Source organism: Meleagris gallopavo, chromosome 19 (genome assembly GCF_905368555.1).
Source record: "Meleagris gallopavo chromosome 19, MGAL_WU_HG_1.1, whole genome shotgun sequence".
NCBI classification, from domain to species: domain Eukaryota; kingdom Metazoa; phylum Chordata; class Aves; order Galliformes; family Phasianidae; genus Meleagris; species Meleagris gallopavo.
Genome location: NC_139422.1, coordinates 7947956 through 7971642, shown reverse-complemented (window position 1 = coordinate 7971642; position 23687 = coordinate 7947956). Strand labels below are relative to the sequence as shown.

At 44.6% G+C, this 23687-nt stretch overlaps 1 protein-coding gene across 2 annotated transcripts; it reads right to left on the bottom strand.

Moving 5' to 3' along the window:
* Positions 1 to 3247: 3247 nt before the first annotated feature.
* Positions 3248 to 23641, bottom strand: UBAC1 (UBA domain containing 1). Of its 2 annotated transcripts, none has more exons than XM_085239735.1 (10): positions 23301 to 23641; positions 17769 to 17889; positions 16277 to 16350; positions 14911 to 15018; positions 14304 to 14421; positions 13504 to 13612; positions 11984 to 12215; positions 10811 to 10897; positions 10532 to 10670; positions 3248 to 8307 (listed from the first exon to the last, which is right to left on the bottom strand). In XM_085239735.1, the coding sequence occupies exons 1-10, from the start codon at positions 23436 to 23438 to the stop codon at positions 8192 to 8194; spliced, it is 1242 nt and encodes a 413-aa protein (XP_085095861.1). In that variant the 5' UTR covers positions 23439 to 23641; the 3' UTR covers positions 3248 to 8191. The 2 variants fall into 2 exon arrangements, with proteins under 2 accessions (XP_085095861.1, XP_085095862.1); XM_085239736.1 differs by having other exon boundaries at positions 14304 to 14406; positions 23301 to 23639.
* Between the last annotated feature and the right edge of the window lie 46 nt (positions 23642 to 23687).

Sequence of the window (23687 nt, the reverse complement as noted above, 5' to 3'; positions counted from 1 at the left end):
TCTCTCCCTCACTGCCTTTATTAATCTACCCCAATAGGATGCAAATATTTCTAGTGAGATGAAAAGTCCTGTGTGAGCCCTACTCGGTGACTGACCCTGGCAATGGCACAGCTCTGTGAGCTTTCAGCAAGGAAGCAACACCCCGAGGGTGGCAGTGAGCCCCTGCCCCAGTGCTGCTCGGGGGGCTCAGCCCATCCCACTGGCACCAACCCAGGGCAGGGAATCAGACACCCTGTGGATATTTCCAGCACAGTGAGCTATAAATACATTGTAGGAGATCTCATGGGCCCGGGCAGTGATGGCACTGGGAATCCTGCAGCTATGAGTGCTGCCTGCGCAGGGCAGGGACACAGGAGGGTGGCACAGGGCACGGATCTCATGGAGCTTTCTGCTTTTTTCCCCTCTCCTGCGTGTTTGTGAGTGGGAGCATGGGAGGAAGGCGAGCACTGCTGCGCATCGAGGTAAGTGCAGAAAGAAGGCCGTGATTCATCGCATGCAGCCTGGCAACGAGCTTGTCTAGAGGGGAAAATGCAGACGGAAAGGGCCTGCTGCAGTGGAGAGCCAGCTGCTCGGAAATAGTGCCTGCTGGCTTTGCAAGGAGAATTTCGAAGGGCCCCAATGATTTTCCTTTAGCATGTTGCACAGAGGGGTGGCAGTCTGCATCTGCAGGTACTGCAAGGGAACAGAGCAATAATCAAGTCCTCAGTGCCAAGAGGTGCAGGGAGATGTCCCAAACCCTCACGGCTTCACGCAAGGAGATGGAGTGCAGAGGCTGCACACTGGGGCACGCAGCTGGCAGCTACAGCACGGCACCACGGGCTGTGCTACTCCTATGCACACAGCAACAAGGAGCTGAGTAATTCAGCCAAATCCCGGGTGTGTGGGAGCTGTGAGACTGCCGGGCCCAGATTCCCTGCGGAGCAGCCCTTCCTCAGAGGGCACAGAAGCTCATCTGAACCTAAGCGCGGGTTATGCCCAAGCTTCAGCTCACAAAAGCCAAGTAACCACATCATGCATAAGCACTACACCTCATCCATGAATATTTTCAGGAGGTGCCCAGAATAACCCACGGCTCCGAGCTGTGCTCGCAAAGCATGAGGTCGGCACGGCCGCAGGGCCCTCGCACCCAACCAGCCCAACCAGCACGTTGTGCAATGCCTGATGGCATCACGCTGGCTGGGTTCCACAAAACCCATCTGAGGATTACAACTTCCCTATGGAAGTCATAGGAAACCCAGCAGGGTGCCCCGGCTGCAAGAGCCCAGGGCTGAACCAAGCACTCAGAGCCACTGCAGCCAGTCCTGTCACCTGGGCACCAGCTGCCCAGCTGCACACTGAGCGCACAGCCCAGGTCTGAGTGCTGGTCACCTCTCCAGGGTTATTTTGGTGCAGCTGATGTGGTCCAGCACAGCTCAAGTTACTGGATGTTCCTCCCCCCACAAGGGACAGGATTCCTGGTGACATGGGATAGGGCTACGACCAGCTCTGCTCAGGTCACCTCCCTGGCAGCTTACCACCACTGCTGTCCTGCTCACACACACCAGGGACCTGTCCTCTCCAAGCCATTTTCCAGGAGCAAATCCCAGAAGCTGCAGCTCAGCTCACAAGTGCATGTCTTGTATCCTCTGCAGCTTCTGCTGCTTCTTTTGGCCAATTCCCCTCTTACAGAAAGATCACAGAACAGCAAGATCAAGGCAGAACAAGTGATTGGGTCACATCCTGCGCATCCCTTGTGTTGGGCTGCCAGGCCATCAGAGTTCACAGGGACAGCATCTGCCATTGGTTCTGCTCCTGCTGGAGTCCAGCACAAGAGATATGTTAGAGGAGGCAGCCATGTAGATTTACACTGTTCTGCTCTTTCTTAAGGATCAGTGCTACTATCAACCATTTGGTCATGGGAGAAGGGAAAGTACACGAAAGGAAAAAGCCAGAACACTGGGACAGTTCTGCTGAACCACTCACTGAGGAAACTGGAACATCTCTTACCACACTGATTCTGATGAGATGTTACTAACAAAGATGAATTCCTACAGCTGAGCACAACCTGTACTTACCCGTCCCACCTCCTGCAGCACGGATTTTGGCTCCGATAGCAGCAGGAGGTGACTTGGGGAGCAGGGCAGTGGTGAGCCCTTCCCTGCATCACTGCTGAAGAATGCCAGCAGCACCTCTGTGTGCTGAGCATGGCTCATCTCCAGCACTGACAAACACCGTGCCATTACCAGCTGTCCTGTTGCTGACATGGCAGGCACTTCTTCATTTTTTAAGGTGTGGATTTCTGCCCAGACCTGCTGTACCTGTTCAGGTGCTGAAGTACCATTATCTAATGATATGCCATGGGCTGTTTGCAGTGTTTTCTTTGTTTTTGTTTTAATTTGAAGTTATGGAGAGCTGCCTTTTGAACTGTCCTCAGCCTCCTGCCGATTTGTGCATTGAAGGGAATTGCAGCTCTGGGCCACGTGGCACCGAGAGAGCACCTGCAATTAATAACACTGCATTCAGAAACCTGCACGGAATAACAAGCACTTGGATGTCTCGTGTTCTAACCCCCCACCTTTCACAGGATGCAATGGAAATTACTCTGAATGCCTCACTAGTGGCTGCAACGTGTGCTAAACCAACCGGCTGCTGGCAGGTGCTCTTCCTTGCTCCGAACATTGTGTGAAAATGCTAATAACCCCACCTATTCTTCAGAGAAAAACCTCACACATTTACACTCTTACTCAATTGCCTCCAAGGCAACCGCACACAAGTGGGCACGGCTCACAGGCGCTTCCCAGTGCGGTGCCAGCAGCAGCACTGGCACAAGTGGGAGCATTTTGATTTAGCCGCGTGCTGCATCCCACTACACCAACAGCTGCTATTTGCTGAAGCTGTGTTTCCCTTCATGAGGATTCCCCTGTTGAAGACTGATGAATTGGAAGCCTTTTCTTCGATGACATTCAAGTTAAATTCCTCTTAAGCAGCATCAGTCCATCACAGGGAAGCACCAAATCCCATCTCCACAGCTCTTACAGTGAAACCTACAACGAAACTTTGTCCTGAGCAATGGAGAAATGGTTTCCAGATGCAAAAACAGTAATTGAATCACCATTTGCCACTCAAGTTTTGTTACAGGGTTATTGATCAGCTATCAAAGGGCCTTATTTCCCGAGACACAACTCCAGCAGACTGCAGGTACAGAGAAAACTGTATCCAAACAGTTCAGAAATGTTTGCTACTCCTAAAAATGATGTTTCAGAACACCTTGTAATAAATCAAAAAACCTTTATTTTTAAGTTATATTATAAATTTACAGCACACATAACATCAGTGTCTTTAGTGTGTATGTGTGAGCAGGCTTAAAGACTCAGCGTTCATTCTAGTCTTGCTCATGGGTATGACTTCTCCACATGCTAAAGGTACATAACTGTTCCAATCCGAACAGGTCTGGCTTAGCTAATGACCTCAATAACCTCTAGGAAAATATTTCAGTGGATAACAGCAAACGTTCAGAAGAAAAACAAGTCAGTAGCACTTCTTACTTGCTGTCTGAAGGGCTCTGTATTGAAGCAAAGCCGGGCTCCCCAGGCAGGGAGAAGTCAGTGACCCACATCAGTGTGTCCAGAATGAACCCTGAATTCCACAGGCTCAGTGATGTCCGCCCTAAATAAGCTTCATAAAAGTAATGTTACATCTTAGAAACAGCTGTGCATGCCACACACCAGTGTCAGCTTCATATCAAAATTATCATATGCCATACCTCATGATTTTTATACACAGGTGAAATGAAAAACGCTGAAGTCAGTACCTCGCAGTATAGTTTTACTGGTGCTACTTTGTGGTAAGTGCTGAATGGCAAATCACATTCTTGTACAGGTTGTTAAATTACAATAAAATTTGCATGTTAAAGATCTCTACAGGCCTCTGATATCCACTGCAAAGACACTTTGTTTTGTGGGGCTTCATTTAAAACACGATTCAATTTCTTCCCTCTCCCCAGAACATGATATAAAACTATACCTAAATTCAGAAATAATTTAATGCATCTACATTTATTCAAGTTCACATGCTGCAAATAGGATCTGCATTGAAGATCTTCAAATCTAGGGAAAGTGGCTCTTCAAACCCCCTTTTGTTATCAGGATGCAGGTGAGAACGACTGCCATGAGAACACATTCACACAGACACAATGTACACTGCTTGCTCCTTCCTCTGCAGGAGCACTGGGGCTGCCCTCCTGGCCAAGCTCACTGCCTGTCCTAATTCTGACAGCAAAACAATTGTCCCAGAGGAGAGGACACAGTCAGTGGTCTGCTTATGCCTTAAAGCACAATGACTTACAACTGGATGGAAAGATCCAGCTCCAAGTGCTGCTATTCTGCCAGTTAATAAAAATGCTACGTACTGCAAGTAGAAAAATGAGGGATAACTTTGGGTGAAACACTCACTGTACTTCAAGAAAATTGCTGCTGAAGTCACTGGGAACCTCCATATCTCCCCTACAGGCAACATTTGCTGACAGTGTTACAATACATTCGTTTGGTGCAATGCTTATTTAAACAACTTGCAAAATATACTCGAGGTCCTCAGTGTTGAATCACAATGTCAAACAACTAACAGTCTCAACTACAAAGGATTTCCATAACCACCCAAGCGTCTTGGATATGAACATCAATTTTCAAAAGACAAGTTGGTTCCAGGAGTGGGAGGAGAGAAATGGGGGTTAAGGTTCTGGGACACATCTGGGACAGGCTGGGAGCAGCCCAAACCAAGCAATTAACAGCAGCTTTCAGAGCTCTTGCAGGAGCAAACCTTGCACTTTCCCAGCAGAGCAAGAACGCAGTGATGACTGCTTTGGGAACAGTGCAAGTTTATTTTCCAGCTGCACGGAGAACAGAAGTGTCCTTGAAATGGTGGTAAAGATCAGCAAACTGTGAAAGGGATGGATAAGGATGGATAATCTGGTGTGGCCATTTCCATACAATGATGCAGCAATCTTAAAGGAAGACTCAAGCCACTGCTCACACGGAGAGAAAAGAATGGCATTTTCTTTGGACTGTACCTAGAGGTTTAACAGGAGCATTATGCTATCTCAGTCTCACAGATCACAACTAACCAAGGTCCAAGCTGCAAAGCGGCCACTGGCATTTTTTCCAAATACATCCCTTTAAGTGCACCCCCATCGAGTATAAACACGAAGCCCTGAGAACAAACTTCCATATAGTACATTTCTATTAAAAATATCAGTGTTTTGATGACAAAATTATAAATTATATCTATTTAAATAAATAGCTAGCTTTCAAGACTTGTGTAATATCAAAAAGCAGAAGATTGTCTTGATCAATGGATGGGGAAAGAGCTAGAAGAGTTGTAAGGAATAGACACTGCATTGTAAGAACCACCTACTGTTCCATTTCCTTACTTCTCCTTGATTTCACAGGCTCCCAAACATTCCTTTGGCTATGTTATGTGACACTTACATGGCATATCTTTACTAGTTACAACGTGAACACCAGAGATGCAAGCACAGGACCTGAACATCCTTACTCCCACGAGTAGTTCTTCACAAAATTAACTTATTTATTAAAACAAAAACTTACATTCCAATATGCTTAGGGACCTCTCGCTTACAGAGCGGATCCATCTGCCTTTTAACCTTTAGCCACAGAACAGGATGGCTTGTGCCCAGGAAGCACTCTTAACACAGAGACACCTCTGACCTGGAGCTCTGCCTACACGCGTTCTGACTAACAAGCAGTGATCAAGATTTTTGCAGATTTTGTAAAAATTGGGATAAATCAATGCTTCTGCAAGCATAATGAACTTGCATCCATCCTCCCACTGGTAACTAATCAAGCAGCAATACACCCAGCTGTCACAGGGACACACAGCTCCCTAAGCCTGCTACTAATTCATACCCACAGAACAATACTGGTGTCTTGATCAGCTCCACAGAGGGTTTATTCAACCTTAAGGGCAGTTTTGGTTTCATTTAGTTCAACTCTTAAGCCTTGCTGCAAACATCACACCTCCTAAGTTCTGGCCCCTTTCAGAGACTGCCCATTGGAACCTTAACCCCTCCAACATCTCAGCTACACAAGCTTTGAGCTCTGAAATAAGCAAAGCCAGAAACAACCACATATTCTCAAGCCTTCACGCATTTTAAAGACGCAGAATTCCTTTATCCACACAGTAGCTAACTGCTGCTACAGCACCAGGTTTATGTTGTTGAACCCTGGCATCCTTACCTTCACCTATTACACATGCATGCCTCGTTTTACTCGTACTTTCTTCCTTATAAGCCAGCAATGGCTCCGACTCTGTTCTGGCATACCAAGGGAGGCAACTCTGATAACTTTTACCACTCCTACCAAACCGACACAGAGAACAAGATCAGCAGCAGATCCTGGCAGTGCCACACTCTGCAGAAATGCACAAGTAGCAGAATCTTCATGCTTAGGAGGAGCCACTCTGCTCCTGTGAAGGAAGTCAGACAGCATGAAGCTTCAACCACGTGAAAACTGGAGAGCCTGCTCAAATTCATCACCCACACTGCCTTGTTGGTGGCAGCAGACAGCCCCAGGAGCAGCTGGGTGATGGAACAACCAATCCGAACAAACACCTCAATAAACCCTGGAATTTCTAAACACAAAAGTAAGTATTTCAGCAGTTGTGAACCGTAAAACTTAACATGAAACTACAGATAACAAATTAAAAAAAAAAATCCTGGGATACCAAGTCAAGATAAAATCTCATGCTGTTTTGTTTCCCCACCCTTCATATTAATCATGAGAAATTGGCAACTTCAGTGCCTCGACTGCACAATAGCACAGACGAGGTGCCAAGTTCAGGCCAAAACTTGTCACAGGGTTTCAGGTTGCATCTTGTAGCATTTTCCTTTTTAAAACAAAAACATACACTTAGAAAGGAACTTGGCAGAGCTATCTGGGATCTGTTTGACAGACACCTTTCAAAAAAAAAAAAAAGCTACAAAACACAAGCTGCAGCAGGGATTGCGAGATGTCAGCTGCGTTTTGCTACCTTGCAAACAAAAGCCTGCATGGCCCAATAGCAAGAAATGAGCTCAATATTCACCAGTGAGTTCTTTTCTTAAAAGCTCATGGCACCTGTCTGAAATCTCCAGTCTTCCAACAAAACTAGGAAAGACATAGCCTGGCTTTCTTGATATTTCCAAAGAGAAAGTGTCAAGGATAACCACTTCTATCCCAAAGTAATTAATTTTGAGCGTGCTTTTAAATATGTTAAAAAATACAAAACCCAAAGTGTTTCTGCTTCTTTGCAGATCACCATTCAAGGAAAACCCATGCAAGTGAATTGCTTTTTTTTTGTAAACAGTTTGAACACCACAAGTTCCCCTTTGCAAAACCGTGCACATAAAAATGGAAAAAAAAAACCATATGAAAACACCTCCCTTGCACTAAGATATGGCATAGGATAACCTTATGAACTGCAGCCTACTGGAGAATCCAAGTGTTGGTGTAACAAGTTCTGCCATCAAAGAGATGCTGCATCTTTAACATAGCTGACAATCTCTGAGAAGTGTAACTACCATTGGACTGGAAGAACACTAATGCAGAAAATAAATAGGAAAAAGTAATGCTATTTATTAAACAAATTCCATCTGTGAATTATTCTGTTTGAATTATAATGCAAGACGAACAAGTCTGGATAGAAATGTGCTTGCACTCCCAATATTTGGGCTTTTAAAAAATATTTCCTAAGAATCAATTTTAAAAAGCATTTTATAATTTGAGATAGCCATAAATTAATACTGCATGGAGATGATTAATATCCTATGCTAGTGGTCAGTGACCTTTTGTAAACACTAGCCAGATGCTAGTAAAACTGGCTAGAAAACTACTGTCACAGGCCTTTTTAAACAAGCAATATCTTATTTCTTTCTGACAAGCATATTCTTAATTGTTTTCACAAAACCTTTTCCTATTTTTTGATACGCTTTATTTTTAACCTAACACCTGAAAACATATACAAGTCTTCAAACCTCTTCCACTAACACTAAATTCACAAGGCAATTAACTTCAGTTGGCCGTAACTACATAAGCTCTCATGTGAGACCCCTACTCAGACAGCATCCCTCCCCCCCTCCCCAAACAATCCATGCACCCTCCCCATTGAGAAGGTGACACAAGGGACAGCAGGAAGTGGCACAGTGGTCTGGCATCCCCCTCTACGTGCGATTCAGTGTCTGGAAGATTCGAGAGATCTGCAGCATGACAGGCCCAGTTTCTGGATCATTCATCCACTGAGTGCTGTTCAAGGGGTTTTCAAGCATATCTTCAAAGGCTGCCAAGAGAAGGAAACCGCTGTATATTATTGGTCTTTTAGCAGCACCCGCTTCAGTGTTTGGGATGCTTCAACAACAGCAATGTCAGAAATACTTACAGCTTATCCAAGGCAGTGGGCAAGCAGCCCCTCAAAACGGTGAGAATCCATCACACGGTTACCATTTGTTCTCCTACATCTCCAGACTGGGGTGCTACATGCTGTTACGCTTTCCTCACTGCTCAGCATTAAATTTATCACAGGCAGAGGCTGATTAAATACTCAGTCTGGATTACAGTCCGTCTTACATAACCTCAGTGACATGGGTTTGAAGAGCCAAACGCTTTGCAGAAGTCTACAGACAGAACTTTTCCATTACAGAGCAGTTTTGCACTCAGTGTAATAACTTTCTTCAGATTGACATACCCCAGGAGAAACGGAGGTGCCTCAGTCACCCCTTAGGGATAGGACTCTTCTGAGTTTGCAGAGTGGCTTCTTCTGGCCACTGATACTGAGGAGACTGAGTAGCCTCCAGTACCGTATTCACAGAGGGCTGGAAAGGATTTCTCTGTTCACATCCACACTGGCAGCAGTAGCAGGTAACACACCACGTAATTGGGTTCTGAATGTCCATCTTAGAATGAGGACATTTGGGCAGCAGATTTTTTTTATTTATTTTCCTTCTATGCACAGCTGTCTTTACACTAAGTAAGTTCGGTTTACTTTTATTTTTTTACATGATAGTTTCCACTTTTTATTTTGAAGGAACTAGACATTTAGTGCAAGAGCTAAGATACAAATTTGGCAAAAGAATGAATAATTTATAACCTTCTTGACAGATACTGTGCCAGACTAGTGGACCCTTGGAGCAGTCATTACAGAACAGAAAAAAGCAGTTGCATATCTGACCTATTCAGAAGTCACCAAAAGGTCAGTGTTAGAAGAGTCTGGCTGTCCAGCATCAGGGTGCCAGCTTGAACCTTTCCAGGAGCATTAGTGCACAAAGCTCTAAGTGACCTTAGTGGGAGCCATAAGCACCCAGCACCTCTGAAAGGCTCATCATTAACACCTTGCTCAAGGTCATGCTGCAAGCTTGCTGCAAAGCCCAGAATAATGTACAGATCTCACCTTTCACCACTTCAAGTGTCTTCTTTTACATAGACTCAAGAGCTTAAAACTAAACATTTATCAACATTCCTTAGGTATCTAATTAAACACAAACATTTATTGTTAAAATCTATGGCATAAGCAATTTGCTTATGTATCATTACGAATATATTCTCTGATGTTCATCCAAGCTTTACAAGCACATATAATGACATTTCATTTTCTATTTATATTCTGAGCTGCAGTGTGGAACCGTCTTTGGAAATAAGGAGACCATTTGTTCAGAAATGAGAGTGGGAAGGGAAGGTTCTGCTTTTGAATTATTTAAAGTCTTGCAAACATTCCTAATTAGTTTAAAGTAGCATTTTAAAAAGCTCTCCTGAAAAAGCCATGTAAACACCCTTTTTTTATTCAGACTTTTCATAAGTTTGAAGCCAAACACTAAATGCAAAATTTTATATATTTTATATACAACACAATTATTGTCATTCCTCTGCATTGTCCTCCAGCATCAGAGGCCAATGCATAAGAGATCTCCATTTCACCATCGATTTTATCAGTTGAGTACTTGCTGTGCTGACAGCATTTTTGAACAAGAACACAGACTTTATCACAGAGTTGATACTCAAGAAGGGGAAAATATATTTTCACAAGCACCGAGTTATGATAGGCAAAGCCTTAGCACTGACTTCTTGTTTGGTTACACAAGTTATCTTCCATTTCAATGATCAGAGCACAAAACACAGTAAGCTGTACAGCAGGAGACAGCCTTGTTTTTTCTGTGAAGTCATCAGGGTTCTAAATAGACATTCCTTTTTTTTTTTTATTCGCTGTAGCCAAAGAGAGCACACAAAAGCTCTCCTAAAACCACAAAAGCATTGCAGCCAGCAGCTATAAAAGTTCTGAGTTCAGCAAGCGTAAATCAGTAGTCTAAGAAATTAGCATCATTTCTGGGACATCCCAAGCTCTGCTCAGGTTATAGCTGAGTTGCAAAATGAAATAAGCTGCCGGCAGTCAGAAAAAAGGTACAGAGCTGTACTCAATTCACAGTATGTGTTGTCATCATCCTGTCTCTGTTCTTATTTGCTAGGAACTGCAGAGATGGAATATATTTATCAGGAACCCAATCAAGACTTACCTAGTAGAGTTTTAGGGTTGGTTAACCCTAACTGTACCACTGGGTTTTCTAAGATGGCTTGGAAGAGAGGGCTGTTGGTGTCAATTCCCTTATCTAAGTCCTCTGGAGAAGGCTTTCTGTCTCCCAGCAGCCATTCACACTGAAAGAAATCATCAAGCACAACAGATTTCATGATTGGTCACTTCATCCCCAGTAAGAAGATCAACCAATTCTACAGTGAAAACAACCAGCTGAACAGACTACTACAGCAACAAGGAAAAGAAATGACATTGTACTCACGGCTGCATTCTGCTGGTTGTTGTTTACTCTGAGTGCATCTACCACTTCTTTTTCATCAAATCCCATCTCCATTAGGGCAATGACAGCCTATAAGATATGCATGGATTAATGTTTAAAACAAATGAAAACAACCAAATGCTTCACTTTCTGCACGGGAGCTTTTTGTGGGGTAAGAACTCAGTTGATTCCATTTGCAGAGCACTAAGTAAACTTTGCTACAAGTTTTCGAATACTGTGCATCAAAAGTGTCTTCATTATGGGAAGTAGAATAAAGAGCAAAAGCAAGACTGAAAGCAGTTCCTATCCTCAGTAATGAAAGATGGATACGAGGCAAAGAGCAAGCACCTGGTGTGGGGAAGAGCAAGACAAATATTTTTAAACTTCTCTCACATCACAAAGCTTTTGCTGATGTCTCACTGACAGATTGAGCTCCAGAAGCCCCAAGACCCTGTCAATTTGTAGCTTTATACACTGGATTTAATTTCACTTCCTGGCTTTGTTATGTTGCTAGTATGCCTTATATATTTTGACAAGTGTATTCAGACAATGCTCTAAGAATGCTTCATCCCTTAGAAACTGTGCCTGGGTCATTAAATGCAATATTTGCAGCTTTTGACTTAAATCACAAAATACACCAATTCATAAAAGCCAAGTGGTGGACTCTAAAGAGCACCTCCTGGTGAGTTTACAGTGTGATATCAGCACGTCTTCTCATTTCAGCTAATACAATGTTATCAGAAAAGGATAATTTCTGCAGTTGATGTGAGACTTAAAGACTTACCTGCTGGTGATACTTCTCCTTGCCCCTGAAATACGGTAATGCTTTTCTATCCTTCTCTACAGCAAATGGACCTTCATCACAATCATAAAAAGCAAATGCCAGGAGTCTGGCAATTTAATATCAAGAGTATCAGTTAATTTTCAGGTGTAAAGTAGGTGTGGGTAATTTAGATGCTGTTATCTGAGACAGTAGTGCATTAATTGGGGAATATCCCTTCCAGCAATCTGAATTTAAGCAGCCCCTAAAGACTTCCACTAAAATACTGTCATGTCAGCACAATACACACTCAAACATATGCTCCACTTCATTATCAACTCTACACTTATTTGGATTCCATGGTGTCCACATAGTCCCTTTCAATGGGAAGGAACAGTGAGACAAGCAGTACACACCCGTGGGTCTGGACGAAACTCTCTTTTCCTTCGTATCTTCTTAAATATTTCAGTCAGCTCATCTTTGGCTTCTTCCCCACCTGCTTCTGAACTTGGACCTGCACTTGCTTCAGCAGAGGATGCACCAGCTTCAGCTGCAGCTTCGGATGGCGCCTGACCTGGCAGCGGAGCATCCACCGCAGGGTCATCTGCATGTTCTATCAACCACTCCATGGCCTGTGTCACTGACATACTGAAAAGAAAATCAAAACAAAGGGATGAGGAACACTCCAGATACACAGCAGCACTGCACAAGTATTTTTGCTTTGTATTTATCCCCGTGGCATCTTGACTAGCTGATTAATTATTGTCTGCATAGTCATACAAAGTATTGGAGCAAATTTTGAAGCACCTTAATTCTACATGCACTCGAGGCCACACAATGATCTCTAAAGCCAGGATGACAGAGGAGTGAAGTCCAACCTGGACAGTCACTGGTTTTAAAGGCCACTTCATGGGGAGCCATCTTGTTCTCCACATCATCAGCTCTATTTCACAACAAACACACACTGACTATTTACAACTGCTGACAAAACTGCAAAGCATGCTCCCAATGGAACCACATCTCTGAGAAGCTATTCTGTTGCATCTTAGGGAGATCTATCTCTGACATCCAGTGATAAAGGAACGCTGTTAACAATGGAAGAAAGAGTGACAAACATTACAAGTGCACTACACACCTTGAGCAAGAACAAAATTTAACACAGGCAATTGACTGCAAGTGCTAAGAGATCATGGGAGAGATCCAGCACATGCCTTCCCAATGAATTCATAGGAAGCAAAGACAACAGAGCAACTGAACGTGCAATTTCATTTGACCACATAGCATTAAGATATTCTTAAAAAGGAAAGGGAAGCCCTTGCCTATTTGGCTTTTCAGTTACAACATGAAAGATGGAGGATATTGAGGGAGAAAGTCCTTCGAAGACCAAAAAAGAGCTACTGAAAAAGAAGGACTATTATGTGGATTTGATATCGTTGGGCATTTTTGTGAATAACATAAGAAACCCATCTCAGAAGTGAGGCAGCACAACTATTTCTTCTTATGGCACAAGAACTGTATTACCTCCTATTTCTCTACAGTTGCTATCTGGGCTTTGTAATATTCTTGGAATGCTTTATTTAAAAGATCAGCATAAAGTATTTTGTTACAGTTGACAAACCAGTCTGGAAGGGCTTAGCTTGCTTTTTTTTTCCCTCTGTAAAATTTTAAAGCAGAAGATATGAGTTTAATACTTGGAAACAGAGAGAGCTTGTCAGCCTTGGGAACAGTAGACTGACTTCTTTCCAGAGCAAGTACAACATAGCCTCCCCTTTCCTCTGCCAGCTGCACCTGCAGGTTGCCTGAGGCAGCACTCTTCCTTGAGCCAATGCTTTTTGCTAGTTCTAGGTGACCCACATAAGGAGACTTCCCTAAAAAAATGTATATATTTTTTTAACCATACCAAGTAATTTACAGGCAGCATGCCAAGTACACTTACTGATTTAATCGAAGGGCTTTGACAGCTCTGCTCTCTGGAAACCCCATTTCTGTAAGTTGCCGCAGAGCTATCTCATCCACTCTGTCTTCCTCATCCTCATCCAGCATGGCTACACATACACAAACAGAACAATGTTGAGACTAACTTCAAGCTAAAATAAAACCCTTTCTCAATGGAATGGCATGTGTTAAGTTCAAACCCCATTCTTCTCTTCCATCCCTGCTTTTGTTTCCGGCCAGAATTTGCAATCTCATCGTTTAATTTGCTGTACTCAGCTTCATCAGGCTCAGACAAATTCTTCCAGGACAAAGACTTATTCCACATACATTCAAGGTCTCGAACAACAGACAGCAAACTCTCATATGACTGCATGTCCACGTAATTAAGTATATGGGAAATTCACTGAAGTTTATCAATAATCCAGAAAGTAATTTGGATCCAGTCCTAGCAGATCTCAGGGGTATTTCCGCACAGACTGAATCAACAGCTCCCATTTCTCCCCATTTTACTGTTTCCTCATGCATTTCCAACTGTTCTTTACCAACTCTTGCAAAGTTCTCTAATTATTTCACTGCTGATGATTTTATTTTTAAATGGAACTTCTCATCTATCCCAAAGGGACTTTATAAATCCCCTAGTTTTAGAAAACCTACACCACAAGTTGAAATCTTTGCCGCAATGTCATTAGTAGCTCTGCTGCTATGTTGCAGTTTGGACTTAATCCTGCAAGTCTACTCTTCTGCTGTGTAAGAAAACAAGTTCCTGGGATTGAACTAGTAACTGTAAAGATATGTTCATACCGTTTGCCTTCTTAAATAGTTCAACTGCATCTGGGTTCAGTGCTAGCAACTTCTGTGCAACTTCAATGAGAGAAACTAAGATCTTCCGGAGCTCTGTCTGGAACTGCAAAAAAGGAAACTGTCAAAACATTTAGATAGGAGGTTACCAGGCATCACTAAATATTAATAGAGAAGCTGCTAATATCAGAAAAGAAGAAGTAGCCCCCACGCTGTTGAAGACACAGCTGGAAGCATTGCAGACAGCAGACAACTACCGAAGTCAAAATTTATGACTGATGTCTCTTCAAAACCATGGCAGAGAAAACTTTGTGAAAATGTGAACTATTCAAGATTGAATTACGTTTGCCAGATCTTCAGAAAGTGTACTGAGGCTTTCCCAGGGAGAAATAAAACATTTTAAATCATAATTTAGTGCAGCATTTCATAATCACTAAATAACTTAGGGTTTCCACACAGATGGTATTATCTACTTTCATGTACACTATACACACTTCAATTTCTCCCACAGAGAAAGCCTAACCTCATTCATATGGAAGAGAAAAGATTATATAAGATAAAAGTCTACTTGGATATTAGTGTGTGAGCTAAAGTCAAGTCTAATACTTACATCCCTCATGTTGTGCTGGGCCACAGTGCGATCTACGTTGCGAGAGGGCAGATTTGCAGTTGCTTTGAGAATAGCATCCTTATCAGGAGCTTTCTGCTCTTGTTTCCTCTGAAGGATGGGAAACACAATCAGGTTTCATAACCCATTATCCACAGAACAAAGAACATAGCATTGCTGAGAGCAGTTTCATATTCTTTACCAAGGCATCAAGCAGTGCTCTGTAGCTTGCAACTAAGAAACAGCAGCCTAGCAATACAATGGATTAACAGCACTAATGTCATTTTGCAATTATAGAGCAAAACAGGACCTGCTGGGTTGCCCCACTTTCAGTCCTTTTATCTATTTCTGTTATTTAAATGTGGGGAAATTCCAGCATAAAGAGGAGAAGTGATGTGCCAAACGTGGAGAGAACTTGGAGGGCCTCAATTCCCAGGACCATACTCTATACTATCTGCTCAGAGCACACTCTCTTCAAATCCAGGGTTTGCCAAGAGATGTATCAATACTGTGAACAGACTAACACTTAACTGCTTCACACTGGAAGTGCTTTATTGCTTGCAAGTATCATGCAGAGATAAACGGTGCCTCTGATATTTAGTACATGCTAATAGTCCAGGACAAAACATAGCAGGGGTACAAACATAAACATTTCACAGTCTTATATCTTAGGCTCTTATGGTGACATTCTGCACAGCAAGACCAAAATGGAGATAGAGACATACACCAATACCTACAGGAAGGGATACAGAGACATACACCAATACCTACAGGAAGCAAGAAAAAACAAAGCTGTGCAAGGAGAAGGCAGACAGACCCAGGAATTCACAGTGTTAGGCACAAGCATTGCTCAAAGTGTTTACACAGTAACACCCACTGCAGCACCACTTGTGTCTGAATGTCATCCTGCATATCACTGACCCTCAGTAAAAATTACACTCTGAGGAAAAAGAAACAAACAAGAATAGCATGGGGACAACACTCCAGACCTCGTTAGGGATGATAAGCCAGACGTTACCAAAGACAGAACACAGCCTCAAGCAAATTAACAGATCTCTATAAAGTTTTCAAAAGAGATGCAGCAAGGCACTTGCTATACAGTCACTAATTTTTGTTTTTGAAGATGAAATCTACATCACTTGCACAGAGTATATCTGCATGTCTTACTCCACAGCACATGTTCTTACAATCCAAGTTAAAAAAAACAAAATAATTCTTCAAAGTTTGGAAGGAGGATGAAGTATTTACTTCACAGTTTAACTGGGTGCATTTGTCTCTACACAAAGAATACACCGTGACAGTATTTCTGCAGCTCATTAATTAAGCAGTTAATCAAATTGGACAAGTCAAGAAATCTTTTCAAACTCACTTTCTCCTCTGCAGACACATCTGCCATTTTGGGGAGCGGAGGCGGCGCACGCTTCTTTATTAAGAGCAAGACATCTAAAAAGAGAACGATACTGATGATGTAAAACCAGCTCTTGCAAGATAAGTCATGAACTCAAGTTTTCCTAGAGACAAATTTTCTGTTAATTCCACTGTTGCAGCATCTCAGTTTTACCACAGAGGTTCTCAGGGTGGACACAAACGTACAGCTTAGAGCCCAGAACAGCCCAGTCCTTCAGCCAGACAGAGCCTGACACTCAGTTTTCAGTCTATCACATTAAGAGAGTAAAAAGCAAACAAATCATGCTTTGTGCAACAAGTTTTGTTGGCACAGAACAGCCAAGAAGAGCAGCTGGTGAAGGCTGTTAACCCTCACTTATCCAGCTGACAAGAGCGTGAAAAGATCCACACGCTGACTTTTGGCTGCCCTGCACAGCAGCAAGTGGAGTCAGCCAGTGGCAGTCAGCTGTTGGCTGCCATCCTGCCTCCCTGACAGCAGCTAGGCACTTAAAAGGTAGAGCACATTGCAGGGGAAGGAGGAGTAAAGAAGCATTCGAGTGACAGATTAATATTGCTTAGTGGCCACAAACTGCAATTCAAAACTCTGTAGGAGCTGTGCCTCACCTAGAAATAATACATCACCAATCAGCAAAATAAAGCTGTGCCTTGCCTAAGATGGCAGCTCAGCTCCTGCCCTGCTCTAAAGGTGACACTCCTTTGGAAGAGAAAGACAAAATTGCTGATGATCACAGCAACAGCTTTCCAACCTGCATGAACTCCTGCAGAAGTACAGGAACACTACTCCTTCACTTTCTGGTTTAGGCAGTAGCCCATTCTACAGCAGTCCTGCTTCTCACACTTTCTGGACCACTGCCTTTTATCTCCACAAGGGACCATTAGTTTAAGCCCTCCAGTAAAAAGTGACTCCAGCTATCCTGACAGCTCTCATCTTTAGACATTCTTTTGTTTCACATTAATCCCTGACATCTGTAAAGTTCACACGTGCTCACATACTATATTGTAGTCAGTAGTGCTGACCTACACTTGGAGAGGACTGAATGGGATGTAAACTGTGATGCTCAGAGGTACTTCAGCAAACAACATTCCACTTGACCTGGAGACCTCAAGAAAAGCCCCAAAGGTTTCAGGCTGTCTTTCTTGAAACGCTCAAGTCGTTTTTGGATCCATTTGAAGGATAACTGCTGCCTTGAGGGTTTAGACATTACTTTAAGGGAGAGAAGAATAATTTAACATTTTGACTTAATGAACACTCTTTATATCCTGTGTGACTCTTAAAAGGAGTTAAGGAATGAAAACCATTCGCTGTGTATTCTCATGAAGTGGAGAAAAAGTCTCTTCATTTTTGCCACCTTGTTAGTTTCCCACATCAAAGCAGAGTGCTGCTAAATAGAAAGTCACAAATTGGAACTCAGTTTCTCGTTTCCAGGCTGGTGAGAGAAAAAGGACAATCTTACCTCTGTCTTGAATGTTTTCCTCCAACACTGTTTTTGTGTCCGTTAGCACCTTCTCAGAAGTAGCATGTATCAACTTATGATGTGTCACAGTTTTCGGATCCTCCAAGCTCCCAGGTACACACTGCAGAAGACAAATACTGAAGATCAGAAGAAAGAAAGAAACCTATTGTGTGAATCACTGCACTTCGCACTTAAGATTCTCCACCTGCAAACTGTGCCACCATTTACTACCTTCCTAATAGCTTCAGTAGTGGCACAATACACCAGGGGTGTCTATGTGAACATAACGTGTATTATTAAAGAAACTGAGGGATGAGTTGTGCTGTAATGGGGTTGGTTTCTGCCTGCACATCCAAGCTCCTGGCTGGGAAGAACCAACTAAGGAAGGATTCTAGCTTTCCTTCCTCAATGCCGTTAAATCAATAGCTACATTTAAGTTCTAACTGATGATGACACTCTACAAAACTTACTTAAAACTGTCAGTTTCAAAGACCTGATGTTACATCCCATTCATTCCAAATGAGCCCTTCAGGGGCACACACACAGCCCGTCTACATGAGCAGATGGGATACTGCTGCAGAACTGTGCGTCTCCATCACAATTCAGACTCAGTGCCTGGTCCTACACTCAGGCCCACGGAGACTGTGAGTGCAGCGAGGATGGAGCTGCAGGGTCAGTTCTGCAACAGATCACAAAGGTCACTCACTCCCAGTGAGAAGTTGAGGAGTAACAATCAGTATCGTGAAGCTGGAGCGGAAATCCACTATCAGTGTTTCTGCAGAGAGGGGACTACAATAATGCAGCACACTTCTCACTGGTAGCCAGTGCCAGAGCAGAGAGACTCTGCTTCATCCAGTAATTGTCATTTACACCCGCTGTCAGACTAAACAAGCAACTGGCAGCAGTGAGTTTGGAGTGCCTGACCTTAAATTGGGAAGGAGGCAGCAGTTTCTGCAGATTGAAGCCAAAGCCTTGATGCTGGAGCCCTATCTGGGCTTCTTGCTGAAAGCACTGAACAGAAGTTAGTTTCACAACTTTTCTTCCCAACTATAAATAATCAGCATATGTTAATCTTCTCCATATATTAATGCTGTGCTCTATTTTTTTATTACATTTCTCATGTTATGTTTATTCACTAAAAATTCAAGTCTGAATCCCCAAAAGCTCACAATATGAGCATCATCAGGGATCTGTTTTATAACTACATTAAGCAGCACGAGGTATATTTGTGCATCTAGGCACAAAAACTTGAATACAGAGAACAGTTCCCCAGTACCAAATACACATTCTGCCTACAGCTGAGGAGTTCTGCTGGGACAAAGAGCCTGATGGACCCACGTTATCCCACCAACAATGCAAGGGGCCATTCTGATCTCCTAAGAAAACTACGAGCTGAAATGCCATGCTGTTTATGTAATTAAGCACGAATCCCCCAGCATTTGTGCCCCAGCCTTACTGAAGGGTTTAAATCTCCTGGTATTTTAGTACTGCAACAGAACATTAAGAAAAACGCTGCAGAACTTGAATTGACTCATCTTCACACAAGAGTGGCTGCAGATCCACTGCGAGAGATTTCAAGAACATTACATCAGTGCATCTAGAGACTTCTAATTTGTTTGGGTGAAAAAAAACAAAGCATAATGGATGCAATTCCAGAAAGGCAGAATTAAAAATAACCAACTAAAACCATGAAATGGATGCTGCCGCTCTCACCGCAAAATAGGACACTTAATACTGACCTCACCTCCTCTGCTCACAGAAAACAGCTCTCAAAGACACCTCTTTCAGAACACATTGCTATTGAGCCACTTTATCTCGTGTGTAGAACAACATCCCCAGCCTCCAGGTAAGGAAGCCACTTCCAGAAGCCCCACAGACATCAGTGCTCTGCTTCAAGTGCAGCATTTAGTCACAATGCAGCCTCCTGCAGAAGAATCCCTGTGGAGTCCATCATCACTTTTTCTGCTGATTTCAGCTGCTGGAGAACTTGTTAGTTCCTTGGTGTTTTTTTCCCAAAGGTTACACTTGTTCTCAACACAGACCTTCAGTTCCTCACCTAAACTTCCGTGCTGCTCTGATGCCTCAGCAGGATTAAGGTGAGAACGTTGGAGTCCTGCTTTGCATAACAGCAGCTGTTTACTAATCCTTCAGCATATTAACTGCTGAACAAAAGCCAAACAACGCATTAAAGCTTACAAGTAACTGGGAGCAGCTCCTCTAATTAATCTGATAAGTTACACCTAGGAGCACGTCAGTTGGACATCTCTCCAAACAAGCTCAAAATACCATTTGTACAGATCCTTAGAGCCCAAAAAGGAAGAACTGGGAGCTGGGAAGCACCCACACCGGGGGAGCAAAGGATGTACCTAACAGCTGCTTCCTACCTGGCACCCCAAGCTGTGCATACACGTGTGTATGCAATCACAGCATTGACATGGACGTGTAAGTGAAAGACTAGAGTCACTCAAACCCCATGAATTCACAATAAAGCTGTTCTAAAACAAAAGTCCTGAGATCACCTGTTCTTATTTCCCATTTCTCTGATCACTGCTTGATAACCGTGTAGAACAGTAAGGCAAACGTAAACAGCACCTCCATCCCAGGGAATGCCCTGTGAAATACTCAGCATATCTTTGCCTATTTTCACGCCCTGGAAGCAGGAAGGTCATCTTCACTGCAGCACCAGTGTGAGCTCCCAGCAAACCACCTGGAATGGGCAGCTGGGGCGATCAGACCTCACTGCACAGCCCTGCTTCCTGAGAACACCTGACAACACCCAGCATTCTTGTATCACAGGCAAAGCTTTGAAGCCTGGCTGAAAACAACGTCCTGCGCAGAGAGCAGAGCGCTGCTAACCCGCAGGAAGAGAATTCCCTGCTCAGAGGTGGTCGTGGCACCACGCAGAGGTGCAGCATGCAGGAAGATGAGCTCTCCTGCATCTTTTCATCAAGAAGGATCGCAAGGAGAGGATCTGTTGTCTTACGATTTTGCTTCCAGCATAAATATTGGCATTTCCTTTTAACGCAGGAATTCACAGCAGGCTGCTCTGCAGCACAGGTGAGAAACCTATTTTTGCAGGTGCTTGAGCAACTGCTGAACTTACAAGCCCTGGTGATGCTAGATGCTATTTGTAGAGCTTGGAATCCTGATAAAGCACAAAGCTCGCTGTTTATTTTTAGATTTTCATTTATTTATGACGCTTTAAAAACAAAACAAAACAGAGCACAGTACAGCCACCCCTTATTACTAAGCTTGGGTGGCTTAAACAATCAGCAACCCTCCAAGTGTGCAAACCATACAGGGGGGCAGGAACCTCCTATATCCTTGTGCTCCGGCAGCAGCTCACACCCCCCTTCCTAGGAGGATCTTTAACACACCTTAAAACCCACATGAAAACCACTGAGGCAGCTTAAGAGAAAGGAGAACAGAAGCACAGGAGCATTAGAAGCTCACACAGATCACATCTGTGCATCTCAAGTGCACGGCCACAATTTCTAGCAGAAATACTACCAAGCCTCAGCAAGGAGCAGTTCTTACAGCTCTCCTCCAACTGAAGTGTAAGAACCAGGACTTCCCACAGCACCTTCAGCCCCAGCAGAGCTTGAAGTGTCAGCTCTGGGCACAAGAACTACAGATCATGAAAACACACACCTAAGTTACGCTCGGGCTGCCATGGTTATACTGAGCTTTCTCAATCCTGGCTCTGAAACAAACAGTGGATTTTTAAGGAAGCCACAGGGGAGCGTGGGGCTGGCACAGAGGAAAGGCCCTGCTGCACCAGAACACTTTGGTTGTGAAATCTGCATACAGAAATAACCAGGAAAGAAAACAACACTGCCAGGTGTTTACTCACAGACTAGACAGTGTTACCGAAAGCAGCAGTTCCCTGGCATAGGACCACCACTACATTGTTACAGGTCAACACGTACAGGAAAAAAAAAAACACAAACCACCCAACCCTCTCATCCCTTACGAGAGAAAAAAAATGCATCACCAGTGACACTAGAGAGACCAGTAAGCACTCAAATGCTAGAGGGACAGCACCCACCTTCCTAACCCAAAACAAGGCATCCTGATGGAATTACCTCCCTTCACCTCCTGAAAGAATGGTTTCAAGGACTTCAGAGAATACACTAATCAGCAGCTGAGGAGAGATGGCTGCATAAATTACCTCAAGGTGCTCTCAAGATTCATCACAACGCACCCGTGATCAGGAGTCATGATTTTTCCATTTCTATTTATCTCCTCCATAAAACTATATATTATCCATAATGGTTATGCAAATCCAAACCATTAGCACAAAGCAGCCAGGAGAATGAAATCAAACATCTTGCCAAGTTATCAATTGTCTTCCACCCTGACTCGCACTGCAATGCGAGCATCTATTCAATTATGTTTCCTGATAATTAAAGGCTTTTCAGCTCTGCACATATGCATGTAATCATTACCCCACCCTACGTCTTTGTCTAATCCTTCAGCTGCACTGAACAGGGACAATACAGGAGCACTTCCTTCAGGGATGTCACAACGTGGGGAGCACTGCATCTTCATTTTGCCTCAGAAAGGATCACACCTCCCCCAAATAAAGCAAACCCGTCTGCAGACGTTCTCATCCCCAAATGAAGAAGCACTCACAAAGACCAATGCTCCAGAGGAACAGTGTGAGCTGTGGATTCCAGGGCTTCCAGCTGGAAGCAAACAACCAAACAACAAAGCAGAGGGCAACGGGGCTGTGAGCCACACTGACAGCCAACTCCCAGCCTTCACACAGCGCTCAGATTGCCGCTTGTCACAGCTTCTCACGCTGGTACTTTGCTTCACTAAGAGCATTTCTTAACATTTTGTAACCCTCCAAAGGCAAAAGCCACTAAAAGCAATTGATACAAACTGCTCGTCCGGAGGCCCTTTGCTTTCCAAGCCAAAAGCTGCCCGACTCCCAGCCGCAGTTTGTGACCCAAACAGCCCGACCTGCTGCCGATTCCAGGAAGGCAGAGCCGAGGTCGGCATCAGCAACAGCTTCACAGCGCGTTCGAAATTCAGCCCAGTAGTTCTGTAACCACTCGTTTTCACCTTTAACACCCATAGACATAAATGGGAACGGGGTAACCACGCACTTCCCAGCCCAATTTTTACAGACCGTCAATGCATTTTAAGCATTCGTCTCGCAGGCAGCCAGCACCCGTCTCCCCTCGGCACAGCCACGAGGGCCGCAGCGCCGCGAGCGCGGGACGCCAGCAGAGCCCGCGGTGCCCCAAGGCAGCGCACAGCCCGGCGGCTGCGGGCGCTCCCTCCCAAAGGGGAAATCCTCCCCACGGGTTTCTGCCCGTTCCCCAACGCCAGCAGACGAACGGGGCTCCGCTTTCAGTCGCCGCGCCCCCAGCAGCCGCTCTTCCCTCCGTTTTGTTTCTCCCCGTCCCTCCGGGCCGTTCCCGTGACCCCGCACGGCTGAGGCTCCGCCCGCCGCTCCCAGGCCGTGATTTTCGCACCGATTTCGGCCCGATCCGCAGCGCGGGGCGGCGGGCGGCTCCTTACGTGCTTCAGGCAGCGCTCCTTCAGCTTCTCCACCGTGGTGTCCTCGGGTACCTCCTCCAGCCACTCGGCGCCCTCCATGGTGCACACCTGCAGCCGCAGCACCTTCCCCGCGAAGATCTTCTCCTCCTGCACGAACATCGCCGCCGGCCCCGCTCCTCCCCGCCCCGCCGACGCCTCAGCACGGCCCCGGGCCCCGCCGCGCTACCGCCGGCCCATGAAGGTGACCCCGGGAGCCCCGGAGGAGCCGCGAGGAACCCGCGCCGCCGGCACCGCTGGGCCCGGCGCTGCGCTGAGGGGACGGGGGCGCACCGGGGCGGCCGGAAGCGGAAGGGCGCGGCGGCGCGGTGCCTGCCGGGAGTTGGAGTTTTCGGCGGCGGAAATGAAAGC

Bases quoted from the DNA above. Each gene is read 5' to 3' on its own strand.
- UBAC1 (XM_085239735.1), bottom strand. From the start codon at position 23,438: ATGTTCGTGCAGGAGGAGAAGATCTTCGCGGGGAAGGTGCTGCGGCTG. The intron at 14,422-14,910 runs GTAAGTATTAGA...ATGTTTTGACAG, and splicing joins CCCAGCACAACATGAGGGAT to TTTCCTTTTTTGCAGTTCCA. The intron at 10,898-11,983 runs GTGTGTACTGCT...CATATCTTATAG, and splicing joins AGTTTCGTCCAGACCCACGG to GCTGTCATTGCCCTAATGGA.